Genomic DNA, 24,607 nt, shown 5'->3' with positions numbered 1-24,607 from the left:
AAAAAAAAAAAAACAAACAAGTGAGGCATCATCTCAAGGCAAAGAATCAAGGCCCAACAACACTTCGCCAGGCATACATTCATCTGCCAGCTCTGACTTGTCTAGGGTTCTGGCCTCGCTCTTTCACACCCAAGACTGAGTTGGCAACGCCCAGTAAAACATTTGTCTAAACGCCCTAACCCCTGTTCGCTGCGTGTCACCACAAAGCCCACAGCTACACAGGTGAAGCAAAAGTGGATATTTGTGTGTTTGTTGTTCACTTTTTCCCTCTTGCTCCTCTTCATTACGCAAGTGTTGTAGCTAATCAATCGCTATAAGGCAGCAAAGAAGAAAAAAAAAAGATGTTACCAGACAGGACTGACACGTCAAGATGTGGAAATGCGTGTCCATGATACAGACGCTTCAGGGAGGCAAAGAAAGCCCCGTTTCCCCTTGGCTTAAATGGGGACTTTCTCACTCTGCTACAGCCTACGATGAAGCCGGAGAATTAAGGATTTAATCTCAATCACTCTCACTCTCTCTCTTTCCTTCGTTAAAGTCCCACTGTCCCGCATACCCTGATTTCGGACATTATAACGGACTCCTCAAAATATTGGTTTCTTTTCCCGATTATTGTGCTGGGAATATTCTTGTCTTCAAGATGCACTCGGAGTCAGAGTCAGGCTATGAGTCCCAAGTCTCGATGGACGAGCCGTTCACGCCCATGTTTAAAAAGGAACCTCATCATGATGGACAACTGCCGGATATCACGTACGTATATTCTTTGCAGATTCCCCCACTCATGATCCACTTTTCATTTCACTTACCTTTTCTTGCTTTCTTCGAGATATACAGACCAGACGATCGTGTTATTGCAGTCATGGGGATAACAGGTGTTGGGAAAAGCACCTTCATCTCACATTTTAACGAAGATGCTCTTGTAGGCGATAGCTTGATGTCCTGTGAGTCTTATTCACTTTTTCATTCCTCCAGTTCTCCATCTTTACTTTATTTATTTCTTATTATTTTGGGAAAAAGAGCTCCACTTACCTAAATTGCAAATCTACAGGCACAACCGAAGTAGGCATCCACAAAGCCCAAATCGACAACCAACGGATCTTCTTAATCGACACACCCGGTTTCGACGACACGACACGGTCCGACACCGACGTGCTCGTGGAAATCGCCGACTGGCTCCGCTTCTCCTACAACGAAAACATTAAACTGGCCGGAATCATCTACCTGCACCGAATCAAAGATGTGCGGATGGGCGGCGCATCCATCCGCAACCTGATGATGTTCAAGAAACTCTGCGGCGAGAAATGTCTCAACGGGGTGGTTCTCGCCACGACGATGTGGAACAACCCTCCCACCGAGAAGGAAGTGAAGCGGGAGAGCCAGTTGAAATCGGAGCGGAAGTTCTGGGGTGAGATGATCGGGCATGGGAGTCAGGTGTTCCGCCAGGATGATGGAATTACGTCTGCGACGGAGATTATTCGGTATATTTTGAGCCGGCCGCAGAATGTGACGCTGAGGATTCAGGAGGAGATGGCCAGTGGGAAGTCGTTGGGAGAGACTGCTGCTGGGAAGGAGGTCCAGGCGGAGGTTGAGAGGCTGAGAGCCAGATATGAGAGGCAGTTGAACGAGCTGCGGAAGGAGATGAAGGAGGCGGAACGGAGACAGGATCTCAATCATAAGAAGGAGATTGAGGCCGTGCGGGCTGAGCTCGAAGAGGAGTTGAAGAGCAGTAAGCAGCAGCAAAGCATCTTACGCATGGACATCGACGAACTACAGAGGGAGCGAGACGCAATGCATCAACAGGATATGGCGCACAGAGAAGCCATTGACGAGCTACGGAGACAACGCGACGCCGAGCGGGAGGAAATGTACGAAAAGGAGATGGCCCACAAAGAAGCCCTGCACCAGCGAGACGCCGATCTCCGGGTCCTCAGAGCCAGAGACGAATATGAATCACGATTATTGGAGTTGGAAACGCAAATGGCGCGAGAAAAAAACCGTCGGGGTGGATGTGTGATGATGTAGTCGGGGATGGTTTCCTGGTATGTGTTCGAACTTCGGTGGCTTATGATTTATTATTATTATTATTATTACTATTACTTTTCACTGGGGGTTCTTGGGCGGATTTCTACATATGTTTCCCTGTTTGTTTACATACCATATATAGTATATATATCCAAAGATAAGACTTTCAAAATGAAAAAATTCAAATAATCATAATATATGAACAGGTGGGATACAACACATTATAACTGCCCCTCATCGGGCGTTGTCAAACTCGGTACTTACTTCATGCCCTAAAACAAATCCTGGGCCCATCAGGCTGAAATCGACTGACTCCCAACATCCTATCCATACCATGTACCATGAGAACTACCCTTCTTTTTTAATTTTATTTTTAGTATCCTAGTTGCCTAGAAAACGACAACAACAGCTAACAAATCCCTCCCAAGTCGACCATACTGGACCACCAGATAAGACGCAGTAAGTAGGAGTATGCTTTTGCTTCACTTCTCCTCTGCAACTCCATCGACAGTACGCTATCAGTTTATTTGATTGGTACAAGTAGCCGCCACGTCAGGTTTCTCCATTTATCTCCTCCTGTTTTCTCCATGGTGACTAAGGATCCGAAGGGGGGCGAGAACTGGATGGAGCCCGAAGCCTCACTGTTTTTTTATGTCGATCTTTAGCGATGACATCACTGTGCATGTATCATTCGCTGTACGAAGTACAGTATGTGTGTATGTATGGACATTGTATGGAGTAGGGACAAGTGAGAGAATGTTGTGTATGCATTATATGTTGTTGGATATTATTATTTTTTTTAATAGATTAAATTTCCATTGGGGTGATTAGGGTTCTGTGGTTTATGCTCGGATGTGAAGATACTACTCACTGCCCTTGGAGGCTGCACAGTCGAGGTTGGTTAAGGTACCAGCTTATATTCTTTGTAGAAACTAATCGTACAATTTATCAAATCTAATGATTTAACACTTATTGCATCGCGTGACTGCCGAACACATAATGACTAAAATGTGGATTTGGTTTGCACGGCGACGCTTTAGAGGAGAGACGAGACAAGGAAGAGACTACTACATGGACTAGACTGAGATTCCCTAACTACCTTAAGATCTCTAGATACTAGTAAACCGAGTAAACCGAGTAAAACCCCTCACCTTACGCAGACCATCCCTTTTCCAGCTTGCTCCGACTAGCTGCCAGCTGCGCGAGAGAAGTAACCGTGGCGCGGCCCATGATATCGAACACAGCAACATCGGCCTGCATCTCCTTCGAGAACCAGCTTCGGAGTTCTACTGCAACGAGCGAATCGACACCATATTCATGTAGAGCTTTGTGTTCATCAATATCGCTTTCGGAAAGCGAGAGGACCCTACAAAGCTTCAGTATAAGAGCCTCTACAGTCAATGTGGTTGCCTCCGCCAACGATGTAGCACTCTGTAACGCAGCAGCAATATTCACTCCACGCGCCTGGCCATGCGGATCACCTTGTGATGTATGCTCAAGCTGTAAGTGCCCGAAAAGTGGTTTCTCGAGCCAATACGCCCTTCCGGCACCCCGCTCCATCACCACTGGGTGTATACCAATGGTTGTCTGGCAGTTCAGCCCGAGATCCCGGGCTACGATAGGGTTACAATAGGAGTCGAGCAACGCGTGGAACTGCGCCTCCGTGACCGGGTCTAAGACCGAGTTGTTTCGCATCATCTCCCTCAGTTTGGGATCCTTGGCGACCGCGCCAGCAAAGGTGAAGAGGCCTAGGTCAAGAGACGTAGCGCGCTCGCCGATACGGACCCGGTAGTGGGCAAGTGCGTCTTGGAAGGTGTTACCGGCACCATAGTTGGCTTGTCCTCTGGAGCCGATTAGGCCGTTGATTGATGACAGCAAGATGAAGAAGTCCATTCCCTTGGGGAGGAGCTCGTGGAGATTCCATGACCCTTGTACCTTGGGTTGGACTGCGGTTTGCCAGGCGGTGTATGACATGTCCGAGAATGAGACGTCCTATGGTAGGGTTAGTATATGAAAGACCTCTCTTGGAGCGCAGGCTACACTTACATGCAGCACCATCGCACCCTGAATACAGCCTTTGATCGGGGGCATGTGTAATTGGCAAGCATCGAGCGCCTTGCGGAGCGACTGTGCATCGCTCACATTGCATGCCGGAGCCAGGGCTTCCACGCCTTGGCTATGTAATTGATCAAGTAGCTTACGTCCGTCGGGGCTGTCTCCACCAGATCGTGACAGTAGGAGAAGATTCCGTGCCCCACGAGACACAAGCCAGTTAACAGCATTCTGACCAAGGCCACCTAATCCGCCGGAAACAACGTACGTGGCGTTGGGGTCGCAGAAGGAGTTGGGTTTGGGCTTTAATATGGTCTGTTTTACAGGTTAGCAGGAATAAGATTGGTGGAACGATGGAGCTAAGTGGATAACTTTCACTTACCATGACTGGGTCATCTCGACGCATCTCAAGAACCAATTTACCGTGATGCTTTCCACCTTGCATGAGTCGAAAAGCTTTCTCCATCTCACCAACACCGTATGTGGCAATTGGACTTGGGGGTTGAAACTTCCCCTCCACAAGCAAGGTCAAGATGTCTGCTAGTGCAGAGATACAATCAGCGGGGCGGTCCCTTGCCCAAGATCCTAGATCTAGACTGATGAATGTTGTATTTTTTGCAAACTGAATCATCGGAAGCTTGCTGTTCGAGAGGATATCCTTTTTGCCAATTTCAATGAATCTACCATACGGGGCAATGCACTCCCATGACTTGATGAGGCTTTCACCCGACAGTGAGTTAAAGATGATATCAACACCTTTTCCCGCGGTTTGTTGGAGAATCATCTTTGCGAAAAGCGTGGATCTGCTCGAGTAGATATGGGATTCCGGAATCCCGTATGTTTGCATTAGAAATTCCTTCTTGCTGTCAGATCCTACGGTAGTATAGACCTGGGCTCCGAAGTGCTTCGCGATCTGTATCGCTGCTTGGCCCGTACCGCCAGCTCCAGAATGAACCAGGACTGATTCGCCGGGCTGGATTCGCGCGAGTTCCTTCAGTCCCATATACGCTGTAATGAAGTTGGCTGGGACAGAAGCCGCAGCAGTCAGGGAGATCCCCTGGGGGACATGAACGACTGGATCCGTCTCGCGAAATCGGAGATGTGTTGAGTAGCAGTTGGATAGAAAACCGACAACTTTATCTCCTGCTTTAAACTTACGACACGCTGTCCCAACACGCGTAATCGTGCCGCTACATTCGAGGCCTATGCTCCCGATGTTAAGTTGACCTAAGGCAGTAAGAACATCGCGGAAGTTGACGCCCACGTAGCTGACCTCAAGCTCCACTTCGTTGGCGGCAAGAGGCCGATCGGCCCATTCGGCTTCAATGAACCGAAAACCGTTCGTCATGCTGGAGGATGAAGAATCAAGACGCAATTGAGTTCCACAGCCAAATGGTCTCATTATGGCTTGTTGTGGGTTTGTCTGAATAGAGATAGCGTTGTTCAGAGGTTGATGGTTAACCATGCGCCCAACTTGCAGTACCCCTCGATGCTCAGTATATTCGGAATCAACAACGGAGGAGACTGGGGAAAGTATGTGCGATATGAGATCTAGCACTAATCGGTGGTGAGGGTGTCCTTCCGTCTGTTGTCGTTCAAGCGAAAGAATGTAGCGATCTCGGCCTCCATCCTCTTCAGACAATACTCTGAATAGACCTTCAATGAGGTGTAGATGCGGTCGTTCAAAGCCTTTTCCTCCTCCTTCAGTGACCCAGAGTGTGGTTTTGGTTGAGAGGAGAAGAGCTTGGAGTCTTGTATACACTTCTTCCCGCATATCACACAGTACTGGCTTGCTATATTCAAGCAAGAAGACTCTTAATAGGTCATGAGAGGACCCCGTTTCCTCCAATGAGACACACTCTACTGTTGAGCCTGTTAATTCTCGACATCCCACTTCAAGTAGCCGTGCAAGTTCAGCCTGGGGGCTGTCAGCTGGGTCATAGACAAATTGAATATGATGACCTCTGGAAGAGTCTTGAGCGTCTTGACTAGCAGTGGCAACAATAAAGGCATTTTCTTGGCAAATAGCATTCTCGACATCAGGAAAGACAAGATCGCATCCTGAGAATCCGGTCTGTGATAGAAGCTCATGCCACTGTTGTTCACCTACACAAGGGCCCAGTGAACGATAGGATTCGCACCCTTTTCATATCAGCATCTCCAACATTCCTGGCTATCATGACATGTATGATACTTACCCAACCACCAGCCCTCGAGAAACCCAAATACATATGCAGAACGCTTGGGGTTGGTCATTTCGTTCATAATCAGCTTTCCGCCGCTTTTAAGATATCAGTAAAATATCTGCTTTCAAATGGGGAGCTGCTTCATTTTCACTCACGGTTTTAGAAGCTTTCGGACATGGGTCAAAGTCTTGGTTAAGTCCGAAGTGGCATGGATCACCTATATGATATATATTAGAGGACGTAATATGATAGGGCAGCTTTAGAACGCTATTATGGTCCATACCAATGAAGCGACAACCATGTCATACGTGCCGCACTCGAAACCTTGTTCCTCGGGATCATGTTCAATATCAAGAGTGTTGAAACTCATTCGATCTCCCTCCGCAGCAAATTGACTCGCTGCTTCGCCGAAGAACGACCGCGAGATGTCGGTGTATTCCCAGTGAGCATATCTAGAGGTTTCTGATTCATCCTGTCCTCGGCCCAACGTGCGTAAGAAAATACGCGTAGCAGACCCCGTCCCAGCTCCAATCTCTAGTATCCTCATCTGCGGATTCGCGTGCGCTAATAGCTCGAGATACGCCGTGATTCGCCTAGAACTACTTGAACGGTCGAGCTGGGACCTCGTGTTATTTTTGAATCCGGTCGGTGCAGAGGATCGGACTTACTGTATCATAGTAATAATCATCAATGAGACCACAGGTAAAGATAAACTCTAGAGGGTCCAGCTCCTCACATAGAAACTTTGTCAGGTTTCTGGAGAAGCTCACCTGAAACTTCCCCTGCGGGTTACTCTCATAGAGCCGTGAATCTAAGGCCTGGATATACTCGATATCGTGAAAACGACTTTTCCATGGTTCTAAGGAGAACAAGAGCCGGCCATCGCTAAGTTTTTTCTTCTGGGCAGCTGCCCATTCGAGATATTTCTTGACGTGCAACTTGCTAGGTGACAGACTCCTCTCGGCGAGAACATCGAGAGCTTCAAGAAGCCGAGCAAGCAATAGAAAGTCCACTTCGATGAAAAATTCTTCGAGTGCGGAAGTGTCCACAGACGGTTGTCGACATATCTGATCAATGTCATCGTTTCTCAACAACCGGATATCCGGCTTCCACTCGACCCGATGGCAGAGCTTGTCATCTATAGAGTTATGTGTTTCTGCTATAGCAAGCTCATTAACCGCAGTACACCTAAGCCCGTCCACGTAAACTATCGCCTTCCCTAGTTGATCATCAAAAGCGGTAATATTCGCACAGATGTCTGAGTTGCCGGATGGCTCTACCCTTGTATGCACCTTGAAGATATCTTTTGTAGTGTTGAGACCATCGACGGAGAGTGTTATGCTCTCAATGTGTGTTGGCACGGCGGTCGGTATGATCTCAGCACCGCATCCCGTCGTCGGCCAAAGTGCCGTTTGGATCAGTGAATCTAACGCTGTAGGGTGGATTGTTTCATCTGAGGTTGATGACCTGTTGCTCACCTCACCAGTAACGCATGTGCAGTCACTTGGGTTGACACTCAAAGCAGTTATTCCTTGGAAGGAATCACCATACTCATAACCACAGGCTTTCAGGTGAGAATAGAGTGCTTGTACTTCAGCGGGGGAGGTACATTCTTTGCTCGCTTGTAGATACGCGTTAATCTGTTGGCGGACTAGATCCCGCTCAAGGTGACCACAGTCTACGGGGTCTGGCTTTTCCGGATAATATGCAACCTGGATAGTGCCCGTACAGTTTGACACCCACGATGAATCTGTGTTCATGTAGAGCGCAAATTCGTACCAATGTGATGCTGCCGATGTAAGCTCTTTAACCGGACGCATATGGAAGGCTGTTTCCACAGTCTCGTTGTGTTCCTGGATTGGGATTGCGGCATGGAGAGTCACATCTTTGATATTGAAACTTGAGATCTGTTGACCAGCGATGGCCAACTGCTTCGCTGCCTCAACAGCCATGACGACCATTCCAGCTGCCGGGTAGAGTATCGTACCATTGATCTACCAGAGCAAGAGCTATTGTCAGCGCAGATTATTGTAGTATCGAACACAGGAGGGAGCTCACTTGATGGTCTCGAACCCAGGGCATCTCGGACAATTTGATAATGTTTCTCCATCGCGGCTCAAGAGGGTTCCAGTTTGGATCCGGCGAACCCAGAAGGTCATTTTTGCCAATCTTAGGTATTCTGTGGTTTCTGCTTATCTGGCTCTCATGCCAGTAAGACTTGCTATGGTTAAAAGGATACTCTGGGAGATCTGGTATTGATTTAAGGAGACCCTTTTCTTCGAGGTTTTCCAGATTGTTCACAGCGCCAAGGTCGATCGAGTAACCAGCTGCATGCAAATAGCCAGCCGCAGTCATAACAGTGTCAGTAGCTGGCACACCTCTCACGAGAAGTGAGTAGTACGCTACTGACTGTCGATTTGAATTGTTCAAGTTCTCTTTGATAGGCGCTTGTAGTGCGGAATGGGGACCCAGCTCAACCAAGTGATGGATTGGAAACGCCCGCCGATGACTCCGATCAAGCTTCCGTCTAGGTGTCTCTGTATGTGAGCAAAGAGTGAACACAGCATCGGAGAACTTTACCGGGGAGACCATATTTTGTACCCAGTAATTAGGTGCCCTCAGGTCTTCTGGTTTGGCCCAGGTACCCGTAACAGAGGACACCATTTCTATGGGGATCTTGTGCTCGTTACCCTTCTCTATCTCTCCCATCGCACTCTGATATTGTGCAGCAATTTCATGCATCTGGAATGAATGATAGGCAACCTTGACCTTCAACTTTCGACAGAAGATGTTCTCTGCACTAAGTGCTGACTTGAGCATATCGATTTGGATCTCCTCGCCGGAGATTGTAACGCTTTTAGGACTGTTGATACAGGCCACTGTTAATCTCAAGATCTCGCACTCACCAGCGACTTTCTCAAAGTATGGCTCAACATCCTTCGTTGGTAATGCCACCGCTAGCATTGCCCCTTTGACATAGCTGGACGTTTCCAACTGGCTGCTCCATTTTCCACGGTAAAAGGCGATCTTCCAAGCGGAATACCTATCTATCGCAGAAGCACAGTATCTGCATAAAGTTAGATAATGAAGGTAAAAGATCAAAGAGGCAATATAAGAACATACGCAGCTGCAATCTCCCCAGCCGAGTGGCCAACCACAGCCTTGGGGGTAATCTTGAAGTGAGAGAGAAGGTCCACCAAGCCAACTTGAAGCGCGGTGCAGAGCGGCTGGCTGTATTCTGTCTTGTTTACGTTCGAAAATTCCTCCGGTTTTTGAAGTTCCTCTAGAAATTTTGAATCAGCTCAAGATCCCGGCTCTCATTATCGGGAATGCTGTGTTGTGCAGTACATACCTAGAAGATCCCATTGACAACCCAAAGTCTGTAGATACCTATTGGCAGCCTGAACACTATCGCGGAAGACGGAGTATCCGTTTATCAGCTCGCGACCCATAGCGTACCATTGTGCTCCTTGCTGTCCATGGATATTAGTTATTGTGCATGAAAGTACTTGTAAGCTAGCTCACCCCAGTGAATACAAACGCCAGGTTGGGTGATGAAATAGACCGACACGGGCGAGCAAGCTTGTCCGCTATAGCTGACCAGTCATCCGAACATTTCACAGTCGCAAAGGTCCTCCACTGATGATGGCTTCTCCTAATAGCTAACGTGTATGCCAAGTTACTCAAGTACGCTCTCTTTTCCTCGTCTGTAACATGAAGCGATGAGAAGAAAGATCTCCATTTGTCCTGGATGCGGGAAATTCCATTCTCATCGGCAGCTGACCAGACAAGCAATTTTGCTTCATCGGGTGTGGTTTCCAGAGTTCCATTTGTGTCATGACTCTCTACGCACATGGTGTTCAAATGAGCGGTGGTATTATGGTTGCCCTGTAAGCCATTGCTCTGGAGGTAGTTCAAGGCATCGTCTAGCACAATATGGATATTCGAACCACCAAAGCCAAACGAGCTGACCGACGCCCTTCGCAAGCCATCGACTGGCCAGGCCACCGGTGCTTGAGGGACCTGCAGTTGTTAGCCTAGGGAGGCCTGACATGAAAGGCGCCGGAAATAGACCTTTATATGTAGGAATTCATCATCGATTCGGCGGTTCAGCTTTTCAAGCCCTGCATTGGGTGGGATAATTCCTTTTTCCAAGGCAAGAACAACCTTTATCACTCCAGCCACGCCGCTTGCGCCCTCTAGATGACCAACACTCGACTTTACAGATCCTCTGTGATGTGGCTTAGCATCGGGGTTCGAAATTAATATCTAAGTGTCGTATGTACTTACATATAAAGCGGGTCATCAGCTGAGCGGTAGTCGCGAAAGATGCCTCCAATTGCGCGAGCTTCAATAGGATCTCCTACCGCCGTTCCTGGACACAATGTGAAGTCAGCCTTCCTCTGTGTACCCACGGTGGTTGATTAAGCTAATGCCACTTACCGGTCCCGTGAGCTTCAAAATATCGCGTTGTTCCCAGGTCAAGACCTCCTCTCTTATAGGTATCGCGGATGAGTTTCTCTTGCATAGTCCCACTAGGCTGCATAATCCCGGGCGTACGTCCATCCTGGTTCGAGGAGGAGGATCGGATTACAGCTCTTATAGTGTCTCCATGACGGATGGCCTCCTCCAGCGGTCGGATTACTAGGACGCCAACACCTTCACCTCGGGCATAGCCGTTCCCACGCTGATCAAAGCTATATGAGCGACCATCCTTCGAGAGTAAACCTAAATTATCAAGGCAGAGGCTCATTTCCAACGCCAGGATAGTATTACTGCCAATAGCTAGTCCCTTTCTACAAGTTAGCGGATTGTATATCACGCCAAGATCATTCAACCAGTCTTACCATCGATGAGTTACCACTCCAGATAGATTGACAGGCCAAATCAATTGCCATCAAACTACTGGAACAGGCAGTATCAACAGTGGCACTTGGGCCTTGCAGGTTGAAGAACCAACTGACACGATTTGACAACATATTCATAGATGTCCCAGTAGCATGCCATTTTGGTAATGTCATAGGATCTTTTACTTGTAACGTGTGGTAATCATGGGAAAAGCTTCCCGTAAAGACGCAGGTCTTGGAGCCTGACGCTTCCGCCAGAGTAATTCCAGCGCTCTCTAGCGCGCGGTAAGATGCCTCTAGTATCAGTCGCTGTTGCGGATCCATTGCCTCTGCCTCGGTGGCATTTATTGTGAAGAACCCAGCATCGAAAGCGCCCAAGTCTCCCTTCATGAAATTTCCTCCCCTTAGAGATAGATGGTCCAGACGCTCACGGTCCGGATGATAAAGAGCATCGATATTCACCCGATCGGGAGGGAACTCGCTCGCGGCGGTTCTCCCCTCCAAAAGCATCTTCCAAAAGTCATCTGGTGTCACGGCGTCTCCTGGGAACTTCAGTGATATGCCCACAATCGCCAGGGGCGGCAGGCCCTTCTCTGAACATGTGGACATGGTTGGCATGGAAGACAAATCGATAAGCCAGCAGTGATCCTGGATACAAGCAAATCTCAGGTGAATTCCTATGCCAATGTAGATGTTCTGTAGATTATACTAAGCCTATAGACCTGTACTTTCTAAGATAACGTAACTTCATTCAGTTAGACTTCAAACATAGTTGCGTTGAATCTCTGCGCTGTTTTTTACTCACCACTAGATGAATGCATCTAAAAATGCCTCGCCACGTCACTTGTTATGACTGTTCGACAAATCACATCCAGTGAGAGCATCAAAGAGCTGTCATTGGGCTGCTACCGCTACTGCATTGTGGATGGCCTGAATCTACCCAATTCCCAATACTGGAGACTATTGATTTTCGTCAGAAGATATCATGCAAGGCGCATCACACTCGTCACTCTGGTGACCAGCGGAATATGTCTCCATCAAGTAACCCACTTTTTGATGTCAGGTGTGGTTGCATCATAAATAGATACCTTTGACGATTATTGCCTTTAGGGGACAAGCGCCTATGCAGCTACAGGTGGAGTTTCTAAGGTGTCCACTGCAGCTGTGTGTTTGGAGAATCTCGTATCAATTAATCCTTCCTCTTCACAACACCTTGCTTGACGTTTGATTATTGGCCAATCTAGCACCTCTCATGTAGGGCTTCCCATCTGCTGCGAGAAAACAATGCAAGAGATAAGCGCTACAGAATTTCCATCTTGGCTCATTCTCCCCTTGAAGAAGTCCCACCCCGCGCTAGGGCTGCATGTTTTCTTGTTGAAAAAAAAAAAAAAAAAAAAAAAATGAAAAATGAAAAATGAAAAAAAAAAAAAAAAAAAAAAAAACATAAAATATGCACATGATACCACGACATTTCAATTTACGTTACGGAATTGAGTTCACTTGTATAGATGAACTTTGCTATGGTTCCCTAGATTGATCGGTTTTATTTAGACTGCCTCGAGCCCCGAGATAATCCCTTATGTTCCCCTTTGGAAGAGGCGGACAGTACTAAAGGCTACAATTTTCCACCTTTCATGCTCTTTGGATTCTAGACTCCGCTCCGTCGATCGGTCTCCAGGCAAAATGAGGTTTCTTTGGTACATTCCATGGACCCATTAACTCGCGGCTGATTTGGCTAACCCTCTCTAGTCTACATGGCATTGGAAGCAATTCCCAGGCAAGCAAAGTCACGTTGAACTCGTCGGGGCCTTGAGAAGACTTAGTTACTGATGCCATGGCTTATCTCAGATGTTTGAACAGCAAACAGGTAATACAAGCTAATACCGTTAGCTGCATTCCAAGATTTCCACTACACTGGATAAGCTGACTGCATTTAATGCCTAGCCGCTATTCGATACGAGCTTGGCAACCAACATACCTATGAATTCGTCGAAGGCGCATTGCCCTGGGAGTCGTGTAAGGCCAACCGTTTACCCCACAGAGTCGAAGGCTTTCTAACAATCGAGTAGCCATTAAAAATGCCACCAAGACGGATGAACCAACATTCAGCTTTTGTGACCCTGACCAGCCGCAATCATGCCGACAGGCTGCTCGCGACATCGAGGGGTACATCAAAGAGGAGGGCCCTTTCGACGGAATTATTGGGTTCAGCTTGGGAGCAACCATGGCCCTTTCGTGGTTGGTGAATTGGTATCAGACCAAGCAGGAGAGTGGGTCTGATGTCGCGCCATTTAAAGTGGCTGTCTTTTTCTCGAATGCCAGGCAGCCATACGATCACGATGCATTTGCTACAGACCGCATTGCATATTTGGATTCCACCCAAATGGGTAAAGTGATTGACATGCCAACTGCCCATATCTGGGGATCGACGGACCCACAGGCTGAGGAAGCACAGCAAGCTGTGGATTTTTGTGATTCGGAAAGAAGATCCATCTTCGTGCATGCAAAAGGGCATGAAATTCCTAGCTCAGTGGAGGACACAGTATCCATAGCGAAGGTGATCAATCGCGCCATTTACCAAGTCGAAAGAAAATGAAAGCTGAGCCGTTGAGAACCCCTTGCAGGAAATTGTCACTGTATACTGTAACACCTCTTCTAGCAAGGTATAAACCAATACATCGGTATGAATGCGTAGTGACAAAGCCAAAGATCTGTCTCACTCTCCTGTAAGGCGACCTGCCCGCATAATATTTCCTTTTATTGCATTCTGCATGCTCCTTCGGTCCTGCACAACCAGCCTTTCTGTCTCATGTTTAGGTACCCTATTTGTAGCTGACACCCATTCTCAGGTAGCTGAGCCTGAGTAATAACCAGCATCCTACAGTGTCTTACGCGCCTCACCTACCCATCGTAGCTACCATTCGGTAATTTCCCTGGATTCTGAAAGAAAAAAAAAATCATGTCCGAAAAACAGTCTACCGAGGGTGTCAGTGAGACCGCCAGCGACCCTATCGAATGGGATGGTGCTTTACATGGATTCCCCTTATATCTTGGGGCCTTTGGGTATGGAGAAAGCTGTGCGAAATAGCTGTATATTTACTAATGTAATTATGTATCTATTCATCTCAGACTCGGCCTGGCTCTCTTCCTTACAGGCATTGAAGCCACTATTGTGAGCACATCCTTAGTTACCATCACCAATGATTTGGACGATTTTGGTCGAAGCAGCTGGGTTATCACATCCTACTTGCTCACCTACACAGGTACCTGGTGCAGCCCAACGACCATACAATATCTCTTGACTAAGCTTCTTCACGATAGGGTTTCTTATGATCTGGTCGAAGATTGGTGATATTTGGCGGGTGAAAACAAGTCTCCTCGCTTCCCTATTCATTTTCACGGCATTCTCTGGCGGTTGCGGTGGTGCCCAAAGTCTCAGTCAACTGTGCGTTTGTCGTTTTTCCTTTCCACTATGATGCGAGATGGAGACAAACTGATCTCATACATGCAAGAATCATCTGCCGGGCATTTCAAGGGGTCGGCGGCGCTGGTGTCTACTCTCTCACCCTATTTTCCTTTGTCCGTATAGTCCCCTACCGGCAGTACGATACCATAAGCTCTGTCGCCGGTGGCATACTGTCCCTTGGGCTTGTCCTTGGGCCCTTGATTGGAGGCGCTGTGGCCGAAAAGGGCAGTTGGCGCTGGGTTTTCTTGTGCAAGTACGGTCGCTTCATCTCTACCATCATTCACCTATTCTGATGACAGCTACTACAGTGTTCCAGCCGGGGCCTTTTCCTGGGTACTATTACTTATCGTACTTCCAGCTAACTTCCCCCATGCTCCGTCGGCTCAAACAACTTCATCCACCTACAAGGGAGCTGGGCTAAAGATAAAGACTTTCTTCCAGCGGGCAGATACCCTGGGCGCTCTAGCCTTGTTAACTGCGTCCTCATTTGCTATCGCGGCCTTGCAAGAAGGTAATTTTGAGTACGCATGGTCGTCGGGCCTTGTCATCAGTTTCCTCGTTATCTCAGGGCTCTTTTGGATTGCATTCCTCCTGTGGGAGTGGTTTATCAGTAAGAAGGACCTTGATATGTATGCAATGTTCCCCTGGAGACTGACGAGTAACCGGATCTTCCTGGGCGCTGCCCTGTAAGTACCCCCTTTGCCCATGATGATGGCTCATCCCCGAACAAGTATTTATCAAAATAACAGGGGATTCTTTACAACTGGCCTCCCAATGACTGTCAGCATCATCATGATCCCTCAGCGGTTTCAAATCGTCAATGGTTGTTCCCCGATCGGTGCCGGAGTCAGGTTCTTATCCTACGCGTTAAGCAGCCCGGTTGGCATAATGTCCTGCTCTGTACTAACCGGGCGCCTTAAGATACCGTTTTGCTACATTGCGCTCGGTGGAATAGTCCTCCAGGTTGTTGGTCTCTTCTTATTTTCCGAGACCGCTTTCTCAACGGCGATCTCAGCTGCACAGTATGGTTATCTTGTCCTGGCCGGGCTAGGGACAGGTACCAGTGTAGCGGTATTCTACATGATGGTGCCGCTTGTAGTCGACGGTAAAGATCAATCCATTGCCTTGAGCACCGGGCTCCAGCTTCGAATGCTGGGTGGTGTCCTGGGCGTTGCAGCATCGACTACCATTCTGCATAATTATCTCAAGAGTCGATTGTCGGCGACCCTGGATCCTGACCACGTCAACCTACTGCTCTCTTCCAGTGATGCCATTGAAATGTTTTCCCCTGTAATTCAACTTCAGATCCGCAAGGCTTACTCGGTGGCCTATAGCGCACAGGTAAAGCTTGCAGGAGGATTCTCCGTGGCTCAGTTGCTGTCTGTCGCGATGATATGGAAGCGCTCAAATGTGCGCTATCTCAAACGCTAGTCATGTAACCACCCCCATCTGAGCATGAAGATGAAGGCGTGTTTGACACCATGGAAGCTAGCAGTTATACGGTCAGAGGGGCTGCCACGGCCCTCAGCGCGAACCGCAACTGAAGTGGTATGCGAGATCCTGGGTAGGATTCGGTTTCTAGAGAAGATCCTATATGATATTATGATCACGCAAGGGGCTGGTTACAGAATACTGTCCCTTCTCCCACATGCTGCTCGGATATCTGTAGCTTAGGGTACATAACATTTTTGTCGGAGTGTAGTTTTGAAATTGTACTTTTCTTTTGCTCTCTGTACAGTCGTACAGGGGCAGTATATGCCCTACTTGGGAGCAAGCAAGTGGCATTGATTAAAAGTCTAATCTTGTCGACGCTGAGTTCTTGAGCCCTTGTCACTCCCCACGGTATACGAACGATTAGTCTAGATACCCACATAACGCATACCATCCTCATTCCATTAATGCATTCCAGGATGGCAAGAGATCACACTCACTATCCCTTCCGCGATCCACAATTCTTGAGGATGTAGCAATCGATCAGTATGCACGATCTGTCGATATGCTAGCTCAATCACGGTCTTAGTGGCGGGTCATCACACTTCTATGTTTTCCGCACCCATAGACGCAAGAGTACGACGCAATCTATTCTAGTACACTAGCAGGCTATCAACATTCATCCTTCCCAGCCCTATCTTTTACAAAGCCAACTAACCCAACAGATTCGCTAGCTTTGCTAAAGAGTCAAGCCTCAGCGCAGCACGATCATCAAAGCAACAACCACCCTTCTCATCATACAGCACAGCCGAAATACCAGCAGCCCGCGCCGGTACAACATCCCGTTTCTCATTATCCCCCACATAAACCATATCCGACGCAAGAATACCATACCTTTCCAACACAGCAGGGAACAACCCATCAACCTTCGACTGCCCAATCTCATTAGTCGTGACAAGCACATCAATATACGGTCTCAGTCCCAGTTTCTCCACAGTCCACCGCTGCGCATCCTGCGGCCCCTCCGTTATCACAATAACCTTCTTCCCGAGACCCTTAATCCGTTGAAGTAGTTGAAGAGCCCCCGGTTTCAGCGTCAGCGCTGTCCGCAGATCCACTTCATAGACCTCCAAAAGACGGTCCAATCTCTCCGTCGACACCTCCAATCCATGGGCCCGGAGTAGAAGCGAGAACCGTTCTCTGCGATACTCGGTTGATGTCCTTCCGTCCGCGAATGCACCCGCTGTCGTCGAGACGAGTATGTCCCGGTAGGACGTTTTCAGGTCGTCGATATTGACAGTTGGGTTTTCTTCATGGATGGCTGTAAATACAGCTGAGGATGCATGGGCAGAAGCCTTGCGGAACTCGTGTAAGGTGTCGTCGAGGTCGAAGCCGAACCATGTTTTGGTTGATAATAATGTTCGCATAGTGGCTGGGTCTAGATCGTGGGTGTTTTGGGGCATGGTGTTTAAGGATGATATGTTTTAGGGTTACTCTGCCTCATTAGGAGGGTTGGTTGGTTTATTTGTTAGAGACTCGTTGGTTATGGGTATATATACATCGTTTGATTGTGTGACTGTATGTAACTATTACTAGTATAACTATCATTATACTTTATTTGAACTTCTACAAAATGAGTCAGTGGTCGACTATGAAATTTGGCCGTTTGATGGCGTGATGTTCCCCACATGTGCTGATTTGTATACATCTGCCTTAGCCGTCTCTTATTCAGCAGCCCCACCCGCCTTCGGTGTGTTGGTCTGCCACACCCCAACGATAATTCCTATGTCAACGATAAATTTGAAGCTATTCAGATTCCTATACAATATCGCCTTGAGTATCTATTCAAAAGGGTAATCTAGGATCTTTCTTATTTATCTGACTAGTCTCTGTACTAGGCAGACTTTCTATATCTCTCTGTTGTGATAGTTTATTCTATCCTAAAGTTCCTGTTTTTCTGATCTGTCTAAGATCCTGTAGTCTTTCTATCTCTGTACAATCAGTAATATAGTATTTTATATTATATATAGTCAGTGGTTTATTATACCAGACTCTTCTCTGTGATTTCTGTCTATTTTGAGGCTTTTAATATCGGAGGTATTGTTGTAAATTATTCTTAAGCTGAGCGACTAATTCAGTGGTTTCTAGCGAGCTCTGGAATATACGGTTAAGATATTATATAAAGCTTTGATTAAACTCTGGACTATTTTTAATAAAGCTCTGGGCTTTACTAATATTTCGACAAAGATTTTATATTGTAGATAGTAGCAATAAGCTTAATAGTAGTGATAATAGTATTGTAAATATCTGAAGCTCTGGAGCTGATTCTAAAGCTTTATTTAAAGATTTAAGAATTGGCTCTGAATTTAAGGGATATATATCTTGCTTCTCGAAGATATACCGGATTATATATTGTTTAAAAATCTCTGTATAAATAGAATAAATCTGTTTTAAGAAATTACTTTTATTGTCTATCTCAGTATCTCTTGAAGCAAGCTTATTATTTTGCTTGCGATAGAAGTATTTGTAGGCTTGAAAAGATTATCTATTGAGAGACTATACAAGGTGTATTGTATAAGGAGGAAAACAGTAAGATATAATATAATACTGTCTACAAAACTGAAGGAATTTATAGATAAGATAGGACTTGTAGCTATTAAAAAGTAGTAATCGAATCTCTTTTTTAAAGATACGGTATTTTGTATAACAGTAGAAATACTGAATCCAGTCAAGACTAATTCTGTCTAAAGTATAGTTTTTAGGAGACAGAGTTATTTAATATTTATAAGAAATATCTGTATTGTATTACCTTTTTAGATGATATATATCTTTGAATATAAAGTATGGAGGAAGAACAAAACTGTTAGCTATAATATACTCTATTGTAGAGATCAGTTTCTCTATTTCTTTAGATAAATTTTCTCTTGCGGCTTGTATAGATATAGTAGTTATAATTTTTTGAGATTTTCCCTGTTCTAGTTAGAAGCCGGTTTTATCAAAATTATATATATTTTTAGGAGGAATCTGCTTGATAATAGACTCTAGGCAGTTGTACTAGTATTAAAGAATATTTACTTTCTCTGTATCAAAGTAATTCTTGTCTTTTGGCTTCTGTTAAATAAGCTGAAACTTACTCGGGAGATATTTAATAAAGCGATATACCCAGTTCTTGTTAACTGTACAAGATAGTCTGTTAATTGTATTCTATTGTAGTATCTGGTTGGTACTCTGCTTAATTATTTCGGCTGTAGAAGGACAATATAGATTATTAAGCTGACAAATCTAATAAATTAATATCTTTTCTTGTATATTATCAAGGGTCTTGGTTGAGATAGGATATATACTTCGAGTCGCTCGGTCTTGAATTTGTGCTCGGAGTCGTTGATAAGGAACATCAAATTAATATGTCAATACAGTAATATTAGACTTTTTTTGGTCTTGAGCGATTTCACAAACCTGTACGATATGTATCTCAATATCAGAATAAGAATCAGGTATTGTGGTGGTAGATAAAAGGTCTGAATAGCTTCAAATTTATTGTTGACATGGGAATTATTGTTGGGGTGTGGCAGACCAACACGCCGAAGGCGGGTGGGGCTGCTGAATAAGAGACGGCTAAAATATATCGTACGGCCGGGGTAACACTTCTTCAGCAGAGCGAAGGAGAATATAGGTCTCAAAGAATTGTAGTATATATTTAACTTTATTTCTTTTGCAGCAAGCAGTTCAAGTATGTGCTTAATGTATTACGACTTATATGGTGTTGAGCCAATTGTGAGGTGAATTGCTGACCGTGTTTTGGAGGGGTTGTTGATCTGTTGACCGGCAGAATCTTTGGCTGCGCGAGGGGTTCTAGCTTGTAATACCGCAAAAGAATTGGCCGTTACACATGCAAAACAGAATGTAAAAATTGAGGTAATAGATAAATCATCAAGAAAGCATTTCGAAGGAAATGTGCTGTATTTTGTAGAAATATTAGTTCAAGTATATCGAAGTAAACAAACCCTTTTTCATACTCAGATAGGATGCCGTCAAAGATGTTTGTGTTGTTTGCACAGAAGACCGCCACCCGCAGCTTGTCACACGTGACAGCGTGGCTGGTGAATCTTGGCATCTTTCATCATCATCAAAAGTTCCTTGTCATGAAGTGAAAAAAAAAACAACTAACTCATTGTTATACTCTCGTTATCGTCCACTTTTGGAGCAACGCCTCACTGCTTGGTCTTTGTCCTACTGTTTGCCAGGCAAGACAAGGGAGATCTTTATAATCAGTTTTTCAACCCGGTGGCGTGAGTGCTAGTGATTGGGCAGCCTTCTTCACCTCCCTCCCCTTCGATATCTTTCCCCTTCGGACCGGATTTCGACTGCCCGGATTTTACGCCATGACTACGGTAGTTGCTGTTGGTACTCCCCTTGCGGAGGCCTTGAGTAATGTCATCCAGCCGAAGCTGGTAGAGATGGGATGGAGCTCCGACGGCGGCGATGATTCTGCGTTAACCGAATACGTGATTCTCATGCTTGTCAACGGCAAGACACAAGAACAGATTGCTGGCGAACTCTCCAACGACCTCCTCGGACTCGGCGAAGGCGATACACAAGCCCTGGACTTTTCGCGATGGCTCTTTGAACAGGTCGAATTCCTCAACCAGCAGATCAATGGCGGGGGTATCCAACAATCAATTGAAAGCGACCCTGCGCAGGCTATTCCGTCCTTTAATGACCAAGAGGCCTCCGACAACCAAGCGATGATGACTGGGGATGGCGCTATGGATGCCGATATGGGCATGGGCGACAACGGAGCTGCGAACGATACGATGTGGGTTTCACCTTCGGACTCTGCGGTGGTGACTTGGGCTGACACAGAAACCAATAGACCTACAGGCCCGAAAGCAATGCGCAACAACAGACCAGGCGGGAGAGGTAGGATGCTCAACCAGATAAATCGCCAACTAGACCGCGCCGATTCTGCGTTACACCGCGTCCGCGGCCAGCCCGGTAGTGGACGTATCAACTCCCATGGCCGTGACCATACAAAGGGTCGCTTCCATCAGCATGGCGGAGGGAGGATGTCGGGCGGACGTCAGATGGGTGGAATGGGTATGGGACCCAATCAAATGCCGGGTGGCCCAGGAAACATGATGAACATGACCCCGCAAGATCAGATGCATCTCATGTCTCTACTCGAAGAGCAAGCAAGGATGATGTCCCAGTTTATGCCCGGCTTTGTATCGCCAGCGATCAACCCAGCTTTCCAACAGAACGGACCGCAACAGGGCCGTTCATTGTTTGACCGCGTGGAACGCCAGCAGGGCCGCCGGCATTTTAACAAGCGAGACGACAAGAATGCCGATACCGATATGGACACAAAGCCCGACCAGGGTGGTGAGCAGGATGAAAGCAATACGGACTCGATATGTCGCTTTAATCTCCGGTGTACTCGGAGAGATTGCCCGTTTGCGCACCAGTCGCCAGCTGCCCCCGAGGGCACTCCCGTCGATGTGGCTGACGTATGTTCTTATGGAGCCGCTTGCAAGAACAGGAAGTGTACCGGTCGCCATCCGTCACCTGCCGTTAAGTCAGCCCACCAAGCTGAAGAGCTGTGCAAGTTCTTCCCTCATTGTGCGAACCCTCACTGCCACTTCAAACATCCTTCGATGCCTTTATGTCGGAATGGTGCAGATTGCTCGACCGAAGGGTGCAAGTTCACGCATGTTCAGACGCCTTGCAAGTTCAATCCTTGTCTCAACCCCTCGTGCCCATACAAGCACGCCGAGGGTCAGAAAGGAGCGTTCGCGGACAAGGTGTGGACTGCTGATGGGCAAGAGAAGCCGCATGTGAGCGAGAGGAAATTCGTCTCCGATGAGGACGGTGCAGAGGAACTGATTAAACCCGGTGGCGCTGAAGAGCCTTCCCAAACCAACCAAGAGATTGCGACATAACTAGCAGAGCGATCTCTATGATTTCTTTTGATGATCTCACAGTTAAAATTCCCCATGTGGTTTAATATCATATCATGTATTATTTTCCGTGCGGACGATGGGTGACTGGTGGCAAGGGCGTTTGCTTGACTTTATCTATAGGACCGGCAGAAAGAATATCAAACTGGCTTTGTAAATAGATCTGGATATCAATCATATCATGAAATTTCCAACGCCATTGCATGGCGCTGACTTCCTCTTCTTTCTTTCTTTCTTTCTTTTTTTTTTTTTTTTTTTTTTTTTTTTTTAATTGTTGTTATCCATCATACCATTAATACTGGTAAGATTTGAAGGAATAGGGCTGGGAAATTTATGTAATTTCAGGCAATTACACCGCCGGCCGTCGGCAGCCTGTTGGAGCAGCTCACCTGATGGAGTAAAGCAGCAGCAACTTTCCCACCTTTGGTTTTCCAACCATGCTCTTCCTTTGTCCTCACTTGCAGTTTCATCCTCTCCAATTGCTGAGATGAGACTACCATGTGCCCCTAGCCGTGCACTCAGGGGGGTGCGCACGCCATTGGCGTTCGCCCGCATCGGCCAGAGATACTCCTCAACGTACGATGCCGCCGTCATTGGCGGTGGCATCACCGGTCTCACAGCAGCTTATCGGCTATCGCAGGACCCCAATTGCTCCAAGATCACACTATACGAGAAGGCTCCTCGTGTAGGGGGCTGGCTACTGTCAGAAAAGATTCCGGTCGAAGGTGGAAACGTTGTATTTGAGTATGGCCCGCGGACCTTGCGGACCGCAGTCCCCTCGTGTCTACCCCTTCTCGATCTGGTAGAGTAGCCCCTCATATATTGCCCGATACTACGAACATCAAGCGCTTACAAGTTTTATGTTCTATAATAGCTCGTTGAGCTCGGCCTACACGATGACGTTCTCTTAACAAGCAGCTCGTCGCCTGCCGCGCGCAATCGTTATATCTACTATCCTGATCACCTCGTTCGTATGCCCGCGCCTGACCCCAACGCCGGTCCGATCGAAAACATTACCAATCCGCTATATGCTATGCTACGTGAGCCGGTCTTCGAGGGTCTCCTTGCGAGCGCTATCTTGGAGCCAGTCCGCGCCCCTCCGGACCACAAGTCGTTCAATTCAGACGAGTCCGTTGCGGACTTCGTGTCGCGCCGATTGTGCCCAGAGGTGGCAGACAACCTCGTTTCGGCTTTATTCCATGGTATTTATGCGGGCGACATCAGTCGGTTAAGCGCGCAGACACTACTAGGTACCTTCCGGGACCTTGAGAATGATGACCGCCGAGTTATCGGAGGCTATATTAATTCTCTGATGTCAGATATCAAGCTTATGGCTATGGATGATCTGTTGGCCTTGGAATCTGTCGCACATGAAAAACCTGGGATGTACTGGAAAAGCTTACGGACGCTTGTCAACAAGACTAGCGTGTTGACGTTGAAAGACGGTCTGAGCCAGCTCTCAGACGGCCTGGTTGACACTCTGAAGAAATCTAACAAGGTCGACGTTTTGACGAATACGGACGTTAAGTCCATTACCCAGAATCCGACGACGCACGATCTGATTGTAAGCTACCGGAAGTGGCTACTCTTTCTTGTTATTGGACGGTCTACTAACATGTATATTCTGTAGGTTGGATCTGGACAGGACAGGCCACGAATCCACAATCGCGTAATTGCTACAATTCCAGCTCCCGAACTTGCAAACAAGCTCGCGACTACGATAACGAAAGACCAGAAAGTACCCCAAAGTACTATTCGGAATCTCCAAGAGCACAATTATGCTGTAACAGTCATGGTTGTCAACTTGTATTTCCCTAACCCAGACCTCCTCCCGGTCAGCGGCTTTGGATACCTCATACCGCGGTCGATCCCTTATGAGCAGAACCCCGAGAGGGCTTTAGGAGTTATATTTGGATCTGATTCTAGCGTTGGTCAGGATACTGCACCCGGCACTAAGCTTACGGTGATGATGGGTGGTCATTGGTGGGATGGTTGGAAAGAGTCCGATTATCCCGACCATGACACAGCCGTTGCAATGTCTCGTGCATTGCTTCACCGGCATCTGGGCATTACGGATGCGCCAACTCTAACGAGCAGTCGGCTGCGGCGGAATGCCATTCCCCAATACACTGTTGGACACTTGTCTCGCATGCGCGAACTGTCCCGGTCCACGCGGCACGAGCTCAACAACAGACTTACTCTTGCAGGAAGTTGGTATAATGGCGTTGGTGTGACGGACTGCATCCGACAGGGGTATTTAGCGGCGTCGTACGGCGTCGGTGCTCGAAAGCTGGGCCCCGGTGACGGCGATCGCCCCTGGAGGAGGTTCGACTATGAAAAATGGGAGTTGGAGGGCGGCATCGTCACTTCTCCTGTACGATGGGCTGAGGTGTACAGGACCGAACGCAAACATTTTTGAGCTAGAGATTCTTTCTTATGACCCTGTATAATATATATACTCAAGCTAATCTCGCCAACACAAGGGGATAAAAAATTCGGAAGTATTGCAGACTTCTCTTCTGTAATATAGTTGCGTAACGAATTGCCCAGAAGGGGTCCGTAGTGAGTGATAGATACATCCAAGTCCAAGTGCAAAAGAACAGACACGTGCCACATAGAATATGAGATGGATAGCCAGAGACTTTT

General features: G+C 47.1%; 7 protein-coding genes across 7 annotated transcripts; 5 read left to right on the top strand and 2 right to left on the bottom strand.

Moving 5' to 3' along the window:
• Nucleotides 1-640: 640 nt before the first annotated feature.
• BDV38DRAFT_268272 (P-loop containing nucleoside triphosphate hydrolase protein) lies at nucleotides 641-2,022 on the top strand (the record flags this gene model as incomplete). Its single annotated transcript, XM_032056741.1, has 3 exons — nucleotides 641-750; nucleotides 835-941; nucleotides 1,049-2,022. The coding sequence occupies 3 exons, from the start codon at nucleotides 641-643 to the stop codon at nucleotides 2,020-2,022; spliced, it is 1,191 nt and encodes a 396-aa protein (XP_031918084.1).
• A 232-nt stretch (nucleotides 2,023-2,254) lies between these two features.
• Nucleotides 2,255-3,009, top strand: BDV38DRAFT_236883 (uncharacterized protein; the record flags this gene model as incomplete). The annotated part of the gene is made up of 1 exon (XM_032053519.1): nucleotides 2,255-3,009. A coding segment is annotated over exon 1 (176 nt), but the record flags the coding sequence as incomplete, so codon positions are not given.
• A 165-nt stretch (nucleotides 3,010-3,174) lies between these two features.
• Nucleotides 3,175-11,716, bottom strand: BDV38DRAFT_278804 (type I polyketide synthase; the record flags this gene model as incomplete). Its single annotated transcript, XM_032058831.1, has 15 exons — nucleotides 3,175-4,014; nucleotides 4,069-4,389; nucleotides 4,457-6,216; nucleotides 6,273-6,355; nucleotides 6,416-6,477; nucleotides 6,544-6,876; nucleotides 6,929-8,254; nucleotides 8,319-9,327; nucleotides 9,384-9,543; nucleotides 9,613-9,733; nucleotides 9,786-10,283; nucleotides 10,335-10,491; nucleotides 10,551-10,635; nucleotides 10,704-11,052; nucleotides 11,108-11,716. 15 exons carry the CDS (start codon nucleotides 11,714-11,716, stop codon nucleotides 3,175-3,177), a joined length of 7,713 nt encoding a protein of 2,570 aa, XP_031918082.1.
• Nucleotides 11,717-12,516: 800 nt separating this feature from the next.
• On the top strand, nucleotides 12,517-13,886 carry BDV38DRAFT_236876 (serine hydrolase FSH). Its single transcript, XM_032053518.1, has 5 exons — nucleotides 12,517-12,804; nucleotides 12,857-12,884; nucleotides 12,956-12,974; nucleotides 13,052-13,123; nucleotides 13,177-13,886. Exons 1-5 carry the CDS (start codon nucleotides 12,791-12,793, stop codon nucleotides 13,701-13,703), a joined length of 660 nt encoding a protein of 219 aa, XP_031918081.1. The 5' UTR covers nucleotides 12,517-12,790; the 3' UTR covers nucleotides 13,704-13,886.
• A 1-nt stretch (nucleotide 13,887) lies between these two features.
• Nucleotides 13,888-16,194, top strand: BDV38DRAFT_295781 (major facilitator superfamily domain-containing protein). Its single transcript, XM_032062776.1, has 6 exons — nucleotides 13,888-14,170; nucleotides 14,237-14,370; nucleotides 14,429-14,552; nucleotides 14,620-14,826; nucleotides 14,882-15,259; nucleotides 15,323-16,194. The coding sequence occupies exons 1-6, from the start codon at nucleotides 14,067-14,069 to the stop codon at nucleotides 16,002-16,004; spliced, it is 1,629 nt and encodes a 542-aa protein (XP_031918080.1). The 5' UTR covers nucleotides 13,888-14,066; the 3' UTR covers nucleotides 16,005-16,194.
• Nucleotides 16,195-16,321: 127 nt separating this feature from the next.
• On the bottom strand, nucleotides 16,322-17,591 carry BDV38DRAFT_236873 (HAD family hydrolase). The gene has a single exon (XM_032053517.1). The coding sequence runs from the start codon at nucleotides 17,465-17,467 to the stop codon at nucleotides 16,718-16,720; it is 750 nt and encodes a 249-aa protein (XP_031918079.1). The 5' UTR covers nucleotides 17,468-17,591; the 3' UTR covers nucleotides 16,322-16,717.
• Nucleotides 17,592-20,386: 2,795 nt separating this feature from the next.
• Nucleotides 20,387-24,380, top strand: hem14 (oxygen-dependent protoporphyrinogen oxidase; the record flags this gene model as incomplete). Its single annotated transcript, XM_032056740.1, has 4 exons — nucleotides 20,387-21,896; nucleotides 22,426-22,763; nucleotides 22,836-23,525; nucleotides 23,592-24,380. 4 exons carry the CDS (start codon nucleotides 20,387-20,389, stop codon nucleotides 24,378-24,380), a joined length of 3,327 nt encoding a protein of 1,108 aa, XP_031918078.1.
• Nucleotides 24,381-24,607: the final 227 nt, after the last annotated feature.

This window comes from Aspergillus pseudotamarii, assembly GCF_009193445.1.
Source record: "Aspergillus pseudotamarii strain CBS 117625 unplaced genomic scaffold BDV38scaffold_6, whole genome shotgun sequence".
Classification (NCBI taxonomy): domain Eukaryota; kingdom Fungi; phylum Ascomycota; class Eurotiomycetes; order Eurotiales; family Aspergillaceae; genus Aspergillus; species Aspergillus pseudotamarii.
This window is presented reverse-complemented; position numbering and strand designations above follow the sequence as displayed.

Excerpts from the sequence above, each read along its gene's own strand:
- BDV38DRAFT_236876 (XM_032053518.1), top strand. Across the intron at positions 13,124-13,176 it reads CGCATTGCCCTGGGAGTCGT|CCATTAAAAATGCCACCAAG; the intron begins GTAAGGCCAACC and ends ACAATCGAGTAG.
- BDV38DRAFT_295781 (XM_032062776.1), top strand. The coding sequence starts at position 14,067 with ATGTCCGAAAAACAGTCTACCGAGGGTGTCAGTGAGACCGCCAGCGAC. Across the intron at positions 14,171-14,236 it reads TTATATCTTGGGGCCTTTGG|ACTCGGCCTGGCTCTCTTCC; the intron begins GTATGGAGAAAG and ends TATTCATCTCAG. Across the intron at positions 14,553-14,619 it reads GCCCAAAGTCTCAGTCAACT|AATCATCTGCCGGGCATTTC; the intron begins GTGCGTTTGTCG and ends CATACATGCAAG.
- BDV38DRAFT_236873 (XM_032053517.1), bottom strand. The coding sequence starts at position 17,467 with ATGCCCCAAAACACCCACGATCTAGACCCAGCCACTATGCGAACATTA.